Consider the following 22,179-nt stretch of genomic DNA (forward strand, 5'->3'; position numbering starts at 1 on the left):
AATCCTTCCATAATAAACTTCCCAACCACCTAAACCAACTCGTTTCTAACCTGGCTTCTCCTTCACTACCTAATAATCCTCCTAGACATCTGAAAAGAAGATGGCCTCGAGATCTTCTCCTTTAGAAATGTTTTTGGAGTTCTATCAATGGATAGATTCTCCACATGTTTTTATCATGTCATAATAATACTTACAGCAAATTTACTTGATGTGTATATTTGTATACAGTTGTAAATATCAATAAATAAATTATTAAAAAAAAAAAATTCTAGTTAATTACAAAGAGATTATATTATATAGTTCCATAATAATAATAATAATAATTAGAACAGACATTTTACAATTCACGATCGGGCCGTCACTGCCAGACGATTCTTGATCTACTGTAATTTCTTCTCATAATACAATATAAAATTTTACTGACAGAATTGACCAGAAGGAACATGGATACCATTACTTTAGCAAATAACACGTTAGAGTATTTAGCAGGTTGTACCAAAATACCTTTACCATCCGTTTTAAATGATGTTTGATAATTAAGTTTTATTCTCGCCAAATTTGAAGAAAATGGAACTACACATCTGTTGTAACTGGAAAAGAAACAAATTTTTGATGATTTAGGACCATTGAAGTTACCACTATTTTGAATCACGATAGAAGAGGGTGTTTCCAAGGGGGGGGGGGATAGGTGGACTTCTTAAATTCACAGCTGCTTCTAATTGTTTTTTTTTAAAGTGATTTACTTATCTCACATCTTTCCCCAAGCTATCAGCTTAAATCATGACTCAGGTAAAATAATGAGTGGTGTTTACGCAAATGTAAATAAATTGTTCAGTAGGTTTGAAGAAAACTTGGCGATTGAGCATGAGTGATGATCACATCACATCTGAGGTTTATAATATACGAATAAGTGCCATTCAGGTTCTTATTAAATGATTTTATGTATATACTAGAGGGGTTTTACAAATTATACAACTATTCATTTAATTGTATTACTCGTTGCTAGAATTGTATAACTATAATTTACATGTATTCTGTAGTTCAAATTGTTTTGTTTTTTTCAATATAATGTAAGCAGGGGAAAAAAAAATTTCAAGTCTCTATTCCAACATTTTAATCTGTAATTCAATTTAGTGGCTCTTCAAAAACAGCGTTTTCTACCACTTTTTCTCCTGAATTGTATTTATTTTTTTATCCCGTCTTTTCTCCTGGACCCTGAAAGAGCCATATACTAATTGTCCACGAGTAAATATTCTATTCGATGTTACACATAATCTGCCTATGAAGTTGGTCAAACAAATTTTTTTTTTCTGAAAAAGAAAGTCAGATTCGTTTAAAAACTCTTAAATACTAACAAAAGTTATTAGAATAATTATAAAAATAAAAATTATTTTACGAGGCACGCATAACATCAGTCGTTCCAAATTGTTTTAACTGTGTATTCATATTTGTAGCTGTAGAATATATTTTTCTGTAGTGGCTAGGGAAAATAGTTTTTGATTTATTTAAAAATTGTTGCGTAGCCTTCCTTTTAACCCAGCTTACATATTTAGATGTTTTATTAATTATATTTAATTTTTATTCCTGATATGAATTTTATTAATAATATAGTATAATATATTATTGAAAATGATACGTAGAGATGAATATGGGGAGCATTAATTTGGGTAGGTGTAATTGGATTGGTGGAGGTAGCTGTCATTGGATGTCGTGTCTGTCGGAAATAAAGCAGACCGCCAGTCCCCCACTAGCACTGCTCCTGCTTACTCCAGTCTAACCCACATCTTCACTCAGGTAGCATCGTCTCCAGTGTATCCAGCACTCGGCCATGGAGTGATTATTCGGCTATTTAATAAATAGTGTGTTGAGAATCAGTTACACATTGTCATGAGCTATGTGAAGATATATTATTGACTCGAAGCACCATGATCTGCAGATGGGAGGCGTCCGAACGCCCTTTATTCGTCCGGACCGTCTGGGTCAAAGGTATCCGCCATGCCATCCTCACAAGGGAAGAACTGTCCAAGAAGAAGGCTCGAGGCAGTTCCGCCAAGTCCGAACCCACAAGAAACGTCGACCCGGAGTTCACAGATCGAGTCTGCAAGTGGCTACGCGGACGTGCTGTTACACCGTACCGCGGCGCACTCTGGGAAACACCCAGACAGCACTCGCTGGACCTGAAGAGCAACAGGGCCCAGTTTAGTCTGAAGACACCCGGTCCGGGTCCCAGATGTTCCCCAATCGTGCCTAGCAGTCCTTCTCCAGAACCTCTTTCTCCTCCTCTTTCGCCGCCGATGGTGATGGAGTACAGAAGACCTCCGCCAGCGTCTGCACCGCCCGCCGTGCCATCGGTAAGGCCCAAACTTCACATCTTCATGCCCGACACCAGGACGCCTCCAGAAGAAGAGAGCAGGGATGAAAGTCTCCCCTTCCAGGCACTTGTTGATTCATTTTCGCAAGATAGGCAACTACAGTGTTGAACTTATAAAACTAAAGATTTTTATATATTGTGAATTTAGTAACAGCTATGCCTTTTTATATGTATATTACCTACTGGTAGGTATAGTTGCTTAACATCGCATAGTTGCACAATCTTTACGCATTTTTATTAAATCTTTTAATAACCTAATAATTTATTTTTTCAGTTATTTTTATATACACCTAATCCTAATCGATTAAGATCAGTTTTATTTATTTTTCCTTTCTTGATAACTTGGTCCTCTTACGTCAGCCTTTTATTTTGATAAACTTTAAACCTAATTAATCTAAATAAAATATTACTTCCGCGTTTTGGACTGTATATGGATAAGGTACTAGTTCTAAAGATATTTACAAAGTTTTATTACATTTAATGTATATTAATTATCTAAAGAAATAATTAATAAAATAAATTTCTAAAAAATAAATCAACAGTATTTACTGAAAAAATAAGAACCTAAGTGAACATTAGCTAATACCTAAAAGCAAGGGGGTGCTTGGCTCATTTCTTAATGAATTATGCAGTAAGAGCAATACATAATGTTAACGACTTACTAACTAATGTAAAATGATATATAAATGTATTGGGTAGTTGTTAATATTTCGTTAAATACGTTTATTTAGGTTACAGTTTTGGAAAAAAATACATAATTTTGATTAGAATAACACAAAAAGTGACCATTAAATAACTAATTAAGAATATTAATGAAAAAAAAAAGAAAAAGAAACCACGCAAAATAAAACCACAATGAAATAGTTAATTTTAAAGGAGATGAAATTTAGTAATTTTTGAAACTAATTAGTTCTATTTTTAGAATCAGTACCTAAAGATGGAGGGCAGTTGGAAACGTGGAATGTTTTATTTTAAAATTGATAAAAATAGAAGGTTAAAGTAGGAAGGCAAATTAATCACCCAAAAAGAAAAATAACAATAGAAAATATTACAAATTACCTTTGAATAAAAAACTACTTAATAAATCAGTTTTATAATTTTCTTCGTAATAGAGATTGTGTTAGATTGTATGGCATCTTCGTAGCAGTTGAATGTTTTATGACATTTTACAAAATGTTTATTTCTAGTTATTGGAGAAGTTTGTCGGGGGAGGGGGGGTGCGGTCAGCAAAGAACAACATAAATAAACAAAACCATATTTATTTATTTTATGCTGACGTTTCGACCTGAGTTTCAGGTCTTCATCAGGGCTATAGAACAAAAGAGATAACAACAACATTTAGAGTAACATAAAATTGAAAAGAAATAGTATACAAACAAATTTAGAATTATACAAAATATTGAATTAAATCATAAATGATAAAAAATTGATATCTGATAATTGAATAGTACAAAATTTTAATTGATTGATATTCGTGGAGTTGTATGGTAGTAAATTGAAAACAGTGACAGATGAAATATAATATCATGTAGGTAAGAAGATATGTATAATATAAGATATGCAAGTAGTGTCTAAAAAAACTGAACCCCCGACAAACTTCTCCAATCATTAATCTACGGTCAACTATCTACACCTCTTTATTTCTAGTTGTTCGGATAAAAGTTTTGATTTTTGAAAAAATATATCTCGGAAAACATAAGACGTACATGTATCTGCCAGCACCCAATATAAAGGTAATTTAACTTACTGTAAAGTAGTTCATGAAGCTACGAAAGTATCTTCGTAGAGTTAGTAGTTTTTATGATATTCGCATATCAATAATTATTTTGCTTAAGAAATTTTGTCCGAACAAATATAAATCAATTTATTTAAGCAAATATCATAAAAATTACTATTGCCACGAAGACAAACATTATAAACAAATTTATAGTTCAATTAGGTAGCTTTAATTTGAGTGCTGGGAGTACGTCTTATGGTTCCTGAGATAAAGATTACTCATAATAAATACAGTAACTACTGATTTTTTTGTAAATATTACATGAAATGTCGCTTTTTTAAAAAGCTATTGAACGCAACGGCTCATATTTTAGAAAATTTACTCTACTTTAAATGATTTTCTCTTAGGTTTTCTAGTGTGGTAGTTTTAAAAATATAAAGCTCCGAATGAAACATTATTTTTTTTTTTTTACGTTTCTAAACAGCAGTTCATTAAAAGAAGTTTTACTGTACGGCCACGAAAGTAAATGTTATCATGAAGCTATATACCAGTATATTATAGTGTATGTAACTGTTATACAGTTAACACATGGCAGTGGCTAAGATACTTGCTGTAATACATCGTGTTTACGAACTTTAACGTGAAACTAGCTGGACTGTGAGACAGTACTGTCATGACTGTTAGTTTCTAATGACAGTAACTTTACTACCGTATCATGTAATTTCACCCTATATCTAGTATTAAAGTACTGCCATGACGGAAACTATACAGTTTACACCATAGTAGTGGTCATAGGGAAATTAATCCCCAACATTTGTCATTTGTTTTAAAAAAAAAAACATTAAATTTAAGTGTATAAAAAGATGAATTTTTATGTCCCCTACCTATACTTGGCAGAATCATCAATTTTGACTTGTAATTATACATAGTTTTCCTTAAAGTAATCAAAAATTGAGTTGAAATAACTGCATTTTTCTCCTCTTGGGCCCTCGTAGTATAATATTCTCTCTCACCATCTCCTCTCCTCTTCTATTCTTCCATCCCTAGTCGGAGAACAACTTCTTAAAGTCTATGCGCGTATGATGAGATGAAGATAAATTATTTTCTCTGAATCCAGGAAAAAAAAATGGATCTCTACTCTCTCGTCTGTTTCTTCTCGCACGGATCGCTGGATTTTTTCCTTAATATTTGCCACATGTTGTGCTAATATGCGCATACTACGTGTAACTTGCATCCATATCTTTGGTTTTTAGACGAAACAAGGATCAAAATATATTTGTGTTTAATTCAAGAATTGCAAAATAAAATTGTCTATCAACTTTTTGATATATTTGAACGTCATGTTATTAGTATTAATTTTATAATAATTAAAAATACTTGGCTCTAAATACACCAACATTTAAATAGATGATTTTATCTAAAATTATATCATTTTTTAAATATATTTTTATTAATTTAATAGTGTTTTGAACCTATAAAGTGTCAATTGAAAAAAAATGGATCTATAAGTAGCAGTTATTTTATTACATTGTGTTAGTTATTTCGTTACAATAACGATAGATTATTGTGAACAACATATTAACCATATATATATATATAATATACGCACTCAACATTAAAATGCGTGTTTATGTATCTGTTTTTCTAATACGAATGTGCGTGTTGCATGTGATACATTACAACCATGTGTACACGACAGGATAGAAGTATGGCACTTGAATGTAACCCTATTTCAAGTTGACCCAGTATTTAGACACTGTAGAAATGATATGGCCTATATAAAAATAATGTAACTAGTTAAAAATAATATATTTTTCAAAGAAATTTTGGAAAATTATATCAAGCAAACTTGTCTTTAATTATATATATTTAAAAAACAAAAATTAAATCAATCAAAAATTTGAAATGAATTACTGAAAACACAAGAGTTGTTATTCGCTTTTTTACTAAGTGAAGTAAATTATTTTCGAATCTTTAATTTTAAAATTAATCAATATGTCTTCAGCCAATGATATTGTCCGAAACATGTTCAATTATGAAGGGGAATGTTGCAAAAGTCTAAGTTATCACTACTCTTACAATCAGATATATTGTCTGCATATATTTATTTTTCGTTGCCCATTTTAGATATATTTTATTTTATTTTAATTAAAATTCCATAAAATTAACAATAATGCAACTGAAATAAATCTACGCAACAATTCGCTTTTACTTTTTTTTTTTTTTTTTTTATCTTTTCGTTACCTTTATGCAACACCATTGAAGCTGAAATCTGTTATTTATTAGAATTATCTCGGTTTTGTAAAAATTAGAATTTAATTTATTTAGAATTAAAATTTTATTTAATTTAAAAATGACGTAATTTGGCTATTGGTGATTGCGAAATGACGAATTTCTGTCTTGCGTATGTGTTAACCTCAACAATGATATTAAGTACCTTTATAGGATCTGATTTAATTTCTTAATATGACTAATCAATTAAATAATAATGAATATCGTTTTATTTTGTCAAATTTTGATAAAGTTGGTTTATTAAATATTAATATCATGTACATATATGCCTTTATTCTTGTACTCTTTATTAATATCTATCTGATAAAATATTGATCACATAAAAAATCTAGTTAATTTTTATACAGGATGTTGCATGTTCAACTGTCCAAACTGAAATTATGAATTAAGGATCTCAAAACAAGAAAAAATTTTGTATGATGGTTTGGCCGTAAATGCTTTGTTTAGGAGATACCGTTTTCACATTTCAGGTGCTTTATAAGTATTGCTGAATTAAACTTTCTCCTTCGCGTTTTAAGCAAATATTTCCAATGTGATTTAAGACCGTCGCTCCCGTGGGAGGTCTTAGTGGGGCGGGTCCGGATTGCCTTTTTTTTTCGTGTTATGATATCTATTGTGAGATTGTTACATGTCATACACCTGAAGATATTCATTGTTATAAATTTAAGAAAGAGGATATTATTAATAATTTATAACAATGAACATCTCTTAAACGAGAAAATCACTATCCCAGTTTAACTGTGCAATATCTCAAAAAATGGTCATTGTGAGATATGCCTGTAATTTTAGCAGACATGGTAAGATCTATACAGTTCAAAACTCTATCTCGAAATATATTTTTTATGGCACATGTTTTATAAGATTCTGTCTCTTACTGTATAAATTTAGCCCTTATTGCTTGGATTACATGGAATTCTCAAAATAACCATTTTTTTATGTATATTACTCAGTTGAAATAGGATAGTGATATAAACTAAGGGTATACGGACAAACGTTCATAAGGAATTTTATTCTTGTTTTGAGGCCCTCAATTCAGATTTTCAGTTTTGATTTAGCATCTAGTATAAAAACACTATATCAATTTATTAATTATAAAATTATTAATCAGAGTAAAAATTCAATTTAATTATCTGATGTAATTATTTTTATAAAATGGTTTTGTTGATAGAGCTTTTAAAATATACATAAATATTATTTTTAAAAAATAGATAAAAGAATTTGTATTCGAAGAACTATAAGTACGGTGCGTGATTTCCTTTCCGTGACGCGAACGAAGAAAAGTAGAAATAGGACTGAAGAAAAGTTTGCCGAAGGAATACAAAAGTGACAGAAACAAATTAAAGGTTAAAAAAAGAATTTCCGTTGCTATTGTAAAGACACTTCAGCTTTCCTAGTTTGTGCACGCAATTTTCTAATGCAGAATCAGGTTTAAATAAAATTTAAAAAAAAATTAACATTGATAATAAACCATATGAAGTACCTGCCTCAAATAGAATAATTTATAGACGTTTGCAAATTTAGACAACTAGATTTGCCAAGTTTCCAAATCACTTTGACGTTCGATCTGCTTCGAGGCCAGCGACGTATTTAGAATTCGACTAAGAGATTTTGGGCTACTTAAACATCTGATGGAATAAATATATAACTTAATCTCATTGTTAAAAATTTTTATAAAAAATTTCGACTTAGAAAAATAAATAATAAAGGCTTAATGAACTCAAAGGTTCGATGCCGATACCACTAATCGTTTCGCTGACTTTACGCGATCTTCCCATCTACGCTTAGGTTTATCCAGTTTCTGAGTTTATTTACATTTTAGAGATCCTACAACCTTACATTTCTTATTCGCCGCAATATAATATTCTGAATTATATTTACCGAGTGCAGTTTCCTCAATTCATCGTTTTCTAGCCTTCTAAATTCTCTGGTTAACTCATATTTTCTTTTTTTTTTTAAATATTTTACGTAATACTTTATTTTCAAAAATTAAGGAGCCGTTCTTCCCTTAGCGTGAGAGGCCACGTTTCGCAATACATGTTAATTATAACATTAACATAGTTTTAATTATCATATTTTTAAATAATTCTGCAATTTGCCTTCATTTTATTAACGTACCTAATAAATAATTTCTACATTTAGTAATCACTAAAAATGAATCTCTAAGAATTCAGTTATAACTAATGGATGACATTGAAGTATTTGAGGTCGGAAATAGAATAACCTTGTACTTTACATTGAGGTTATCGGATTACAAAAAAATAAATAAAAGCTTTTAGCGTGACATTGGAATATTAAGTCCTAGAATTGCTATCGTTGCAAATTGACCTTAAGTGCTATTACCTCAAAATATTACCCACATTCTATATTTTATGAGCTCCCATTTTTAACTCCTTTCGAATATTCTGCATTCAAACGTATTATACTTAAATTTTCCTTTTAAGATTTTATATTACCTTAATGTTCCCTATGTAACCGATCTACCCCGAACCAGATATCACTCCTTCCATTATAAACTCTCTAACCACTCAAACCCATTAGTTTCTAATCTTGCATCCTCTTCCATTCCTGACAATCCTCCGAGGCGCCTGAAAAGAAGATGGCCACGAGATCAGCTAATGTAAAATGTCATTAAAGCTACCAATGGGTAGTTTCTCTTCACGCCTGTAACACTCCAATTTAACTTAGATCAGATTTACTGAATGTATTATAATATAATAGCAATAAATAAATATTAAATAAAAAAAAAATTTATATTAAATATTTCAGGCTTTCAATCATGAAACGTAATGTGCATTCTTTAAGCCATGGTAAAAAAAAGTCATTTATTTCACACCAGTTTCTTTATTACTTTATTGCAAACTATTTATAATAGGACTCAAAATTTATGAGTCTGCCAAGTATAGTCAAGGGGAATAAAAAAAAGGCGGCTGTTTCTAATAATAAATATAAATATTTTTCATTCGGAGCTCTATATCTTCAAAAAACTACCAACAACACTACAAAACCTAAGAGAAAATCATTTAAAGTAGAGTTTATTTTCTAAAATATGAGCCCTAATAGAACTATTTTCGTAATACTGATAATACTCGTAATACTTTTAAAAAAAATTAACATTTTATTGAAAAATTAAATGTGGGAAATCTATATCTCAGGAACTATGAGACGTACAGATGTCTATTAGCACCCAAATTAAAGCTAGTATAATGTACTATAAAGTAGTTTATGACGTTTTATCTTGGAGTAGTAGTTTTCATGATATTGGCTAAAATAAATTGATTTCTTGTTGTTCAAACAATATTTCATGTGCAAATATCATAAAAGTTACTACCCCTACGAAGATGAACGTTATAAACTACTTTATATTTCATTAAAGTAACTTTAATTGGAGTGCTACCAGACATCTGTACGTTTCGTGGTTCCTGAATTAAAGATTTTCCACAATAAATTCACTAAATACTTATTTTTCGGTATTTATTTCATGAAATGTTTTTCAAAGAACTTTATTTTGTGAATTTCCCGAAAAATCTGAAAAATTACCTCTTTTAATTGTTAATTTTTTTTCGATTTAATGTTTGTTAATTTTAAATTATTAAATGAATTATTGATTCAGTAAATCGTGTTATTTATGACCCAAATGTTTTCAAAAAATAATTTAGAGTGCTCTCAATTTGTTTAAGGTTCCCCTCATTATGAAGTTAAGTTTTCACAAAAAAAGAAAAATAATAAAAAAATGTATTATAATAATATTCAGACTAATTTTTGTTTCCTTTGGGTTTGTTGGGTGGAAATCGAACTATGTTTCAACGACTGGTGTGAATAAATTATAACTTTATATTATTTGTAAAACTTAATTATCTTATTTTGAGTGTTTAGCCTGCCTTTAGTTCGGAAGGGTTATTACTCGTATTATACTGTGAACTTCTTTGTTTTGTTATTAATATTTTATTTATTATTTGATTATTACGATAAGTTCTCAAACCAATAGTTTAATAATCCAATTCTGTATTTTTAAAATCAGCTACTTTTCACCTGATTTGTCAAACTCCGTATATGATCCTTTTATTTTTATTATTAAGGACTAATAAAAAAAAAGTTTTACTTATTATTTTAGAAAAAAAATTGACGTTTCAACGATTTAACTGTACTGAAAAATCTATTTAGAAATAATTATTCTCAATTAATGAGAATTTAATGGCCTATAGAAACAAAAAAATATTAACATACAATGAAAAGAAAAATTTATATATTTTTCTTTCTCTTTATTACATTAGAATTACAGTACAAACTTGTATTTATAATATATTTGGAAAAATAAATAATAATAAAAACTTAACGAAGCCGAAGGTTAGATGCCGATACCACTAATCGTTCCTCCATACATCTGTCCAGTGACGCTCCTCCAAACCCAAATCAGACAGCGCAATCTTCCCATTTACGCTTCGGTCTACCCATAGTTTCAGAGTTTATTGACATTGTAGGGATAGTCCTACAAGTCCTACAACCGGGAAGGATAATAGTTTTGTAAATTCTAACTTTTAAGTTTTTGGAAAGGATGTGTGAGGTGAGGGAATTCGAAATTGAAAAATAATGCGCCAAATTTTCTTATTTTAATTTGTTTAATTAAAGTTATATCTTTTTTTTTTTTATACAGCATTCCATGTATATTCTTATCATACAATGTTTTGTATCTTGTTCCTATTTAGCTCTGATGATACGAAGTGGGGCGAAACGTTAGTTACTAATAAATAGATTTTTTTTTGCTATTTTATGAATATTTTTTTACCGCCACCTGGACTATCTTTAAATTAATTACTAAAAGTTAAGTAATGATTTTCCAACCTAAGTAAAAAATAAGATGAAATTTATGTGTCTGCAATGCCTTCTATGTACGGTTATGTGAGATATATGTACAGCACATGACCGCATTATTCATGTTAAATTATGTTCTGCATTACATAGGAGGTAAATCCTAAGGAAAGGGGGATGTAGTTTTATTGCTGTTGCCTTCAGTAAATCGTGGCGTACCGAAGATTACTGGATAAACGCGAGGAGTACGAACGGAATATGGATTCTCACGCAACCCTCTCTATAATATCCTTTATCAGATGATGAAATAGAGCGTCTTCGAGAAGGTTGCGGGAAGTTTTATCTTCTTGGAGGTTCTTACTTATATAATTATAATTGTGTCGTTATAAAATATCTTACTTAATTTGTCACTTACAAACATCATAACTTAATGGCTTACTTGAGATCGAATCCGTATCTCTATTGTCCTGATATAGTACAAGAGCAGGGAAGAAAAAAAAGCAGTTATTATATCCAAATTTTTTATTACTTTAATGAAGATAAAAAATTGCAGCTGTTTAAAAACATAAAAAAAAAAAATTAATTTTTCATTCGGAATATTTTATATAATTTTAAAGCCTAAGATACCATTATCTAAAGTAGAGTAAATTTGCCGAAATATTAGCCCTAATAGTGCTATTTACGTTCAATGGTTCTCGAGATATAGCTTTTTAAAAAGCAACATTTTATAAAAATGTACTGAAAGATTAGTAGTTAGTGAATTTATTTTGAGAAATCTATATCTTAGGAACTATGTGACGTATATTAGTCCATTAGAACTAAAATTAAAGCTAGTTTAATGTACTATAAAATAGTTTATGACTTATATCTTGGTAGGAACTAGTTTTCATGATATTCGACAAAATTAATTCACAAAATGATTTCTAGCTGTTCGGATAAACATTTTGACGTATGAAATAATATATTTTAGGATCCATAAGACGTAGAGATGTCAATAAATCAATTTATTTGAGCAAATATCATGAAAACTACTATTCCTACGAAGATAAACTTCTTACACTATTTTATAGTTTATTAAAATAGCTTTGATAGACATCTATACGTTACATAGTTTCTGAGATAGATTTCTTAATAAAGTTTTATAAAATATTGCTTTTTAAAAAGCTATATCATGAGAACTATTTGACGTAAATAGCTCTATTAGGGCACATATTTTAGTAAATTTACTCCACTTTAAATTACGTTCTCTTAGGTTTTCTATTATTATAGCTCCTAATGAAAATTTTTTTTTTTTAACATTTTAAAAAAATGCGCTGAAAAATCAGAAATTAGTGAATTTATTTTGAGAAATCTATATCTTAGGAACTATGTGACTTACATATGTCTATTACCACTAAAATTAAAGCTAGTTTAATGTACTATAAAGTTTTTTATAACGTTTATCCTCGTAGGAAGATTTCATTGGTTCCCGAGACCTTTTTGGAAAAACATCATTTCATGAAATATCCACTGAAAAGTCAGCAGTTACTGAATTTATTGCGGGAAATCTTTATCTCAGAAACCATAAAATTTATAGATGTCTGCTAGCATTCGAATTAAATCTAGTTAAATGTACTATAAATGTAAAATGTAGTTTTTATAATAGTTGACAAAATAAATTTACAAAATGTTGATTTCTTGCAGTTCGGACAGAATTTTTGGATTTATGAACAACAAAATCTCAGGAAGTACTTAACGTTACAGATGTCTGCCAGCACTCAAATTAATGCTAGTTTAATGTGCTATAAAGTAATTTATTATACATATCTTCGTAAGGTTAGTAGTTTTCACGAAGTTGCTAAAATAAATTGATTTCGACAAAATCTCTTTGTTCACAATTCATATTCATGCTGGGATATCATTAAAAAAAAAAACAACTCCTACAGAGATAAACGCCATAACCTATTTTATAAAACAGATTTAATTTGAGTGCTGGCAGACATCTGTTCGTCCTGATACTTCCTTTGTCCTTATACTTAATGTAATCTGAAAAATGTTCATCTCGAGAAATATTGTAAATAAAGAGCTTTATCGGAGCTCATATTCTAAAAAATTTACTCTACTTTAAATGATGCAATGAATTTAAATGTCCAATGAAGTTGTTTAGAGTTACAAATAGTTTTAGGCAGGATATGGAACTCCGAATGAAAAATGAACAAAAAGGTAAGATTTTTCTCGAATAACATAAACTTCAGTGGGTATGCTCCTTAAATACTTCAATGTCTACTTTTTAGTGACATTTACTTACTCCCATGTAGATGATAGGTAAAAATTGAACCAGTTTCTAACAGAAAATCATGTACAATAATTTTTTTTTTTACTTGAAAGAACTCAAAAATTGATTTTTTTGTAACACTTTGAACAGTCTCCATTTTCTATTCACCCTAATTATGGTTATCAGAACCATAAATTTCGACTAGTAACTATATATAATTTTTATTAAAGTAAGCCAAAATGTGTGAACTTCTTCTAGCAACGCGCAAGATATTTTTATTTTAGTAAAGGTAACCTCTTTTCCTATCAAACATCCAATTCCAAAAGTAATTATTATTATTAGAGATGAATGTATGACAATGCCTTCATGAATCCATTGTCTTTCATCACACATACAACTGGTATCGACAACAAAAGGAACAATCGATATTAATCAGAGGAAATGAGACAGTGCCATTCAAATATCAAGGTGTGTGTAGGTTCAATACCTAGGAGATAATCAAGAAACGACAGGCGTTTCCACAATACACATGAGCTTGTTTACTCAAAAATCAAGGAGATATTTTATAAATTCTAGTACAAAACTTTTAATTTTAAAGAAATAAATTTTTGTACTGTAGTAGTCTGGAGCATCTTCAGCCCAATGGAGTCCAGTCTGGAGCTGATCTGGTACAAGAACTCAATGGAAAAAAGTCAATAATTTCACACTATTTTTTGATTACTTTAATGAAAACTAAATATAATTACTAGTCAAAATTGACGAGTCTGCCAAGTATAGTTAGGAGAATAAAAAATGGCGGCTGTTTTAAAACCTTAAAATTTTTTTTCATTCCGAGCTCTACATCTTTAAAACTACCAACAACACTAGAAAATCTAGAAGAACATTATTTAAAGAAGAGTAAATTTTCTGAAATATTAGACCTAATAGAGCTATTAACATCCAATAGTTCTCGATATATTGTTTTTTGAAAAACAACATTTTATAAAAATATGTTCTGAAAGATTAGTATTTAGCGAATTTATTTTGAGAAATCTATATCTCAGGAACCATGTGACGTATAGATGTCTATTAGAACTCAAATAAAAACTAGTTTAACGTACTATAAAGTATTTAAATTCTATCCATTATAGTCTCAAAACCTTTTATTTCTCTTATAAGTCCGACGTTTCGGCCAATCCGGCCATTTTCAGGGACAATCTACCTAATACAACTTTGAAATTATATAATTTAAAAAACTCTAAACTCCATGCAGGCTATTCTGCCCAGGTCAAAACATCAATTTTTAATTAGTCAATATTCACTTAAAACAGAATCAAAATCATTTATCACAGACACTATTCCTTAAATTTTAATTAAAGATTTAAATTAAAAGTTTTAAGGAATAGTGTCTGTGATAAATGATTTTGATTTTGTTTTAAGTGAATATTGTCTAATTAGAAATTGACGTTTTGACCTGGGCAGAATAGCCTGCATGGAGTTTAGAGTTTTTTAAATTATATAATTTCAAAGTTGTATTAAGCAGATTGTCCCTGAAGATGGTCGGATTGGCCGAAACGTCGGACTTAGACTAGAAGAGAAATAAAATGTTTTGAGACTATAATGGATAGAATTTAAATTATTTATTTTATAAAAATTTACCAGTCTCAAGAAAATATTAAAATTATAAATTAAGTACTATAAAGTAGTTTAAGACCTGTATAAATCTTCGTAGAAGTAGTACTTTTTATGATATTTGCTAAAATAAATTGATTTATAATTGTTCGGGCTATAAGTTTGATTTATGAAAAATGTTATTTTATTATTACAGTATATATGGAATACAAATGAATATATGGAAAAAAAAATTTTATATAGTTGCTGACGTTATCATTTTCACTTTTTCTCTTTGTTTTTTTTTTCTGTTCTGCGATCTGTTTTATGTCCATTCGTAATGCTTTTCCGTCCTTGGAGGTTGCCAGACATCGTTACGATTTCTCTAAAAGATAAATTAGTTTTATCTCTCGTTAAAGCCTTGAACAGAGTCTGAGTATATGACGATATAATATCACCTAGTCATCTATTTAATCGTTTTTAATTTTTTTTTCTTGATTTTTTTTCCCTAAAGTTTCATTCGTTTGTCATTTCATGTGATTAAAAAAAAAATATCTATGGGATGAAAACAGATGGTTGAGCTTAGTTGATGACCACATCATAACTTTGACCATTGTGTCCGTACCAAGCACTGAATGATGAGTTCATAGCTTTTTTTTTTTCTTAAAATAATACACTTTTTCATTTTATCGAAGTTGATAGAGGGAGTGTCTCCATAAAAGTAGGGATTGATTTCAGTCTCAATTTAATTTTTTTTTCTTTTCTTTCAAAGGTTTTGAGCACTTCTACAGTACCGCGATATTCAGTTAAGGGTTAAAAAAATTTTTGTGAATTTAGCTATTATAGAGGTTACTTTTTAGTCTCAAATTTTTTCTCCTGTTCCCATTAAACAAAACGAGATAATCTTAATTCTGGAAAAAGAATAAAATAACAAACAAACTAGTAAATATATATTACAATAAATTAAGTAGATCTACTATCTACTTATTATTATATTATTGGAAGATAAAATATAATATTGTAAAGGTAAGAATTATCCAAAACAAAAGATAAAAAAAAAGTTTTTAAACATCTGACAGTGCCAATGTAAATAAATATGTCTGATTTTTAATAACTTTTCTTTCTTTTTTTTTAACATTTGTTTTTTATAATTTTCATCTCAACAATATTATATTTTTATCTTTTATAATTACTAGTCGAAATTGACGAGTTAGTCAAGTATAGTTAGGGAAATACAAAATAGCAGCTGTTTCAAAACAGTAAAAAATAAATAAATAGTTTTTCTTTCAGAGTTCTTTCTATATCTTTGAAATTATCAATCACCTAATAAAATATCATTTAAAGAAGAGTAAATTCGCTAAAATATTCCTAATAGAACTATTTAATTTGAATAGTTCCCAAGATACAAATTTTTTAAAAAGCAATATTTCATGAAGAATATACTGAAAATTCAGCAGTTAGTGAATTTATTGTGAGAAATATTCATCTCAGGAACTATAAGACGTACAGATTTCTATTAACACTCAATTTAAAGCTAGTTTAATGTGCTATAAAATAGTTTATGACGTTTATCATCGTAATTAGTTTTCATTATATTTGACAAAATAAATAAACAAGATTTCTAGTTGTTCGGACAAAACATTTGTTTTACAACTATATCTCAAGATGTACAGATGTCTGCTAGCACTCAAATTAAAGATAGTTTAATGTACTATAATGTAATTTATTACGTTTATCTACGTAGGGGGTTTTATGATATTTGCATATGAATATGATTTTTTTAAATTAGAAATTTATTTTGGCAAATATCATGAAAACTACTACTCCTACGAAGATAAATATCATAAACTATTTTATAGCTCATTAAACTAGCTTTGATTTTAGTGCTAATAGACATCTGTACGTCGTGTGGTTCCTCAGATATTGATTTCTCACAATAAATTCACTAACTACTGATTTTTCAGTACTTTTGTTATGAAATGTTACTTTTTTAACAGCTCTATTAGAGCTCATATTCTAGTAAATTCGATCTACTTTAAATAATGTTCTTTTAGGTTTTCTAGTGTTGTTGTTAGTTTTAAAGATATAAAGCTCTGAATGAAAAAAGTGTTTTGCGTTTTGAAACAGGCGCCATTTTTTATTCCCCCTACCTATACTTGGCGGACTTGTCAATTTTGACTAGTAATTATACATAGTTTTCATTAAAGTAATCAAAAATTGGGAAGAAATAACATTTTTCTCCTCTTGGCTTCTTAGTTTTAGTAACAAAAAAATTAGATCTAATAGGTAATAAAGATAAATATTTAATTTTGAGGAATGGTTATGTTTATTCGTTTTCCTGTGCGTTTTTTTTTCTTTTTTTTTGTTTTTTTTGTTTTTTTTTAACAAGCATTAAGTCGTACTTAATACTTCATGAAAATGCTACTCTTGAAACAATTGTTTGATTGAGACCTCCGCTTGAGCTTTCAATTAGTACACACTTGACGAGGTGCTAAAGGATAGCTAGCGTGTTCGATCCCAGTTAGGGAAGGAAATTCTAGAGTACATTAACACCCCCAGTGCCAAGCACTACCCAACTTCACGATTAATTACAACCGCTTCGGTTCATGCTCGGAGAGATTTTTCTCTAAATTGTTTTCTTCCGTGCTTAGCGTAATGTTTTTGTAGTTTATTTTTGAAGTGGAATCAAGGACGAAATCTGTTTAAATGTCATTGGCAATACAGTGAAACTTTTCTAAACGGAAACCCTTCTATAACTGAATCCCATCTTAGCGGACATTATGATTTAGCTGGATGTAAATTTCTGTCCTACTTTTATCCTCATCTTCAAAACATGTTGGAATCCTTTATAATTTATACAGACGGATAAAAATCAGACTAATCATCCTTCGTAAACGATTCAACCTACAAAATTAAACTCCGCAAACTTCTGTTTGTCCTTGACCCACAACAATAATTACAGATTCGTTAAGCTAGTTAAAAGGTTCAGATTATACTCGAAAATTTCCTGCATCCATTTCTACCTAAACACTCTACAAAATCTGGGTATGTCAGTTTCATTCATATGGGTTCCGAGTCATGTAGGAATCGCAGAGAATGAACTGGCCGATCGAGCTGCAAGAGAAGCCCTCGCGATGCCTGGGTGGGGTAAAGCAATTTTAAATGGAAATAAAAGATTTGTGAACTGAAAGCCCAAGGAGTAAACTATATATTATTTGAAAGGACATCAAGCTCTTGGGTACCCTTCAGTCGTAAGTGTAAAGAAGAGGTCGCACTAACTAGGCTAAGAATAGGTCACAGGAGGCTCACTCACTCTTATCTTATCCCAAAACAAATACCTCTGAAGTGCCAATATTGTAACAATTGGACAATTAGCTATATCTTACAAGAATATCCATATTTCACACCATACCTCACTAGCTTAGGACTAAACTCGAATTCTTCAAAAAATGTTAGAGATAATGATAAACCAATAAAATTAGTATTTCAATTTTTAAAATCAAACGATTAAATCGGTCGTCGTTCGCCCTGTTCAATCCAACAGCCCTGAGGAAGCCCTGCAAAGTTTTGGTTAACAATAAATAGTTTTCTTTTACTATTTTGATATCATTATTCACTTCTATCTTCCTACAAAAATATTTTTCTTCCTATCTCCCTAACAAGGGCGTACCCAGAATAAAAACTGGGGGGGGGCCGTAGTCAATCAGGTTGTGACATTTCAGCACAGAAAAGGAGAATGAAACCAAAATTTTAAGAATATATAATTGTCGCAGTTCTTTATTAGTTATTACAATTAGTATTTGCTTGAAAAAATACTTTTTATTAAATTAATAATTTTTTCACTCCTAGGGGGGACAGCTGCCCCCCTCTGGGCACGCCCATGCTATAGTTAAATATTAAATTCTTTCATAGTTTATATTTATCCATTTTTCAAGGAGCAATTTTGAAAATTAGGTATTTAAGTCCTGTCAGACTATTTCAATGAGAATAAAATATATCTGATATTAAAGATCACCAAGTCTTACATTGATATACTGACTTTCATCAAAATTGTTTCAGTTGTTTTTGAAAAAAAGTGAAAAATTGATTCTATAAAGTGGCACTTCTAATTTGTCAATTTTAACAAAAAAGTTGTTGTCACACCCTAGGCATATACCCATCTACATTAAATAATTTCAAATTCCTACGATAGACTATGAAACATGGCTATTTGGGTGTAGAGGACCTCAAAACTCCTTCATCGTTTACTCCTATATTACTATATTATATAACTATTATGTTACTCCTATATACATATATATATATATACTACATTTTCAGTATAAAATACTGATGTTTGAAGTATAAAAGGAATAAAAATCTACTTTTTTGACTAATTAATAAACAATCTCTAAGTTAATTCATTTGTAAAAATCAAACCTTTACATTCCTGCACACAATATGATTGAAAATAAGTATTGGATTAGTAGATAGTAAAGCCTGCAAATCATTGAAACAAATATTTTATGGTTTAATTGTAGATTAAAAGTTCTGTTATTGCCGATTTCTTTCAGTGTAATTGTTATGGGGTTCTCCATGATTTTATTTATGACAGCTCTGAAACTGACATTTCATTTGATAACTACCACATTTTTTTTTTTCATTTTTTTTTATAAAAAACAAAACTTTGACTAGATAAAAATGTTTTAACTTAAAATTAATGTATCTAATGAGAGACATTTGACACTATTGGATCTGAACAGTATTGAATGATGTAATTATCTTTTAATTTTTAAAATTATGAGTTTATGATTTGTCTAACATAAAAGATTTTTTTGCCTTAACGTTTAAATAAATGTTAAATGTATAATTTATGGATGTTGTTAACATTTCTATTATTTTATCACAATAGATATATAACATTTATCTTGTAATATTTTATAAAAATCTTTCAGGACATGGTGAGGTACCTCACTTCTGAAAGTAAGGATGTCGATGAAAAAAAGATAAGGAATATTTTGTCCTGTGCCTACTCCTTACTCTCTCCTGAAGCTGCCAATCTCGGATTACCTGACTTTCCTCTTGGCAGTTTAGAATCTGGAGTGAAAATCATGGTGAGTTTACAATACTTTTATATTTATTTGTGTATATTGTGTAAGCAAGTAATGGCGACTTAACGTGCCTTTTTTTCCTTAAACTGTAGACAATATTTTTTTGTATATGTACCTATATCAAAACATCAATTCTCCAAATTCTTCCTATATCTACAGTCTCTTGTAATTCAAATCCTCAATCCACTCAAAGGAAGAAAGACCCCATCTTTCTGACCTCTGTATACCTTCTACCTTTCTGTATCCCTTCCCTCAGGTTATAGCATTGCGGTGAATAAGATATGGATGCAAGGTTGTAGAGCTTAGAAATGAGCGGAACTATAAAATATTAATCAACACTGAATAAATGGGTAAATGTCTGAGGGGTATAATAATAACCTTAATAAGCTATAAGGTATTGTACTTTTTAATAATAAAATATATTGTTACTGCTTCATCATTTTCAATGTAATTGGACTAAAAGATGCCTGTGTGTTCACTTTTAATATTATTTTCAGGAAAATTTTCCATGGTTGTCTGTAAGAAGTGTCTTAAAGAGACTTTACCCAGTTGAAAGCATGTTGAAAAAGGAAGGAATCACAAGTGTTGAGAATATCTTGGAAACTTTTAGTGTCGGTTCACTTAGTACAGGAACACATCTGACTTCTGTTCATAGAACTTCTCCGCATACTGCTGCAGTTACTTTCTTATTCAATAATTCCGAAACTACTGTAGAGGTATTTTTTATATCCATAAGCTCTTATTTCCTACTTTCAAAACGGCATTTAAGGAAGTTTTTTTTTTTCCAGGTTCCCTGCGGACCGAATGAAATGAAACATGAGATTGATAACTTTGTCAATACTTATTATCACGAAGATCTGCTTGCAGAAATGATCCAGAGTCATTCTGTGAGTGACTTGTGTATCATTGGACCGAGAGGTTGTGGAAAGTCCCTGGCAGTTTCCAGGTTTGCCTCCGCTCTTGGGTACATAATTGAGCCAATAGTCCTTTACCAGGTGCCTTATCATTTTTTTAAATTTTAGTTTTAACTTTCAAATATATATATTTATTTAGATTCCATCCTACCATACAGACAATATAGACAATACAGTCATTTGCAGTAGTGTGATGTTATGCATGATTGCGTAACAACACACTACTGCAACTAAACAATATACATAATTTGTTTCATATTAATACATCACTTCTTATCTCCCCAGCAGAGAGTTACTTCTATCTTCCATCAGTTTTCCCAGTAGTTCACCTTCCTTGAATGTCATTCCTCAAAAAAAAGTGCTGGTGATGTACTTTATAAGGGTGCTCCCTCTCGATGTCAATTATCCTACCAGTTAACCTGCTTCCATTTGTTGGGTTTTTCATTAATCCACATCAGAAGATTTTCTGGAAATCCTATTTAGCTTTCTCTCTTAAAAATACACTTGGTCACTTCTTCTCAAGCAGGAGATTGAGTGTTATGCCCCAATAAAGCCTACACAACTTCATGTGGAGTTGACCAGTATGCTCAGGTGATGCAAGGCAGAGCCCACCTCTAGGTCGATGCTAGCCTATTTCGTTGCCTCTGTGAGGTGTTTTCACACCAGAAGGAAAATGCATACCTTAGGATACCTTCCCTAACTCCTTTATCAATCATGATAAGCCGTAGCCAAATACCTATGGTCCCAAAATACGATTTTAATATATCTTTTATATAATTAGTTGTCATGAATAAATCTCTTCTTTATTAAAGTTCTTTATTTTAATGAATCATTAACAACATTTCAGGCCCCATTATCAGGTAATCTATAATACAAATTAACACAATTCATAATATGCATACAATTCAATTAATTAATCACAATTTTTTATTTTAAAACAATTACCTTAATATAAATGTATCTTCACATTTCACAATTAAACTGTTCTCCTTATCAGTATAATTATAGGTATAATAAAAATAATCATATTACAGTAACTTTTTTAAAATAAGTTAATAAATAAGGGGAATCAAAACCATTCTATTACCATTTTTTTAAACAAGGTTATCCTTGCAATAGTGATAACAAATAGATTACAAATATAA

At 29.8% G+C, this 22,179-nt stretch overlaps 1 protein-coding gene across 1 annotated transcript in view; it reads left to right on the forward strand.

Annotated features, from left to right (window-relative positions):
• The window catches only part of c12.2 (von Willebrand factor A domain-containing protein c12.2), a 60,982-nt gene that overhangs the window by 20,612 nt on the left and 18,191 nt on the right, over positions 1-22,179 (forward strand). The window contains exons 6-8 of the mRNA XM_014428177.3: positions 19,965-20,123; positions 20,618-20,836; positions 20,909-21,115. Of these exons, the coding sequence (XP_014283663.1) occupies positions 19,965-20,123; positions 20,618-20,836; positions 20,909-21,115 (585 nt within the window). The remainder of the gene's footprint in view (positions 1-19,964; positions 20,124-20,617; positions 20,837-20,908; positions 21,116-22,179) is intronic.

Source organism: Halyomorpha halys, unplaced genomic scaffold, assembly GCF_000696795.3.
Source record: "Halyomorpha halys isolate HHAL.00 unplaced genomic scaffold, Hhal_1.1 Scaffold698.1, whole genome shotgun sequence".
Taxonomy (NCBI): Eukaryota; Metazoa; Arthropoda; class Insecta; order Hemiptera; family Pentatomidae; genus Halyomorpha; species Halyomorpha halys.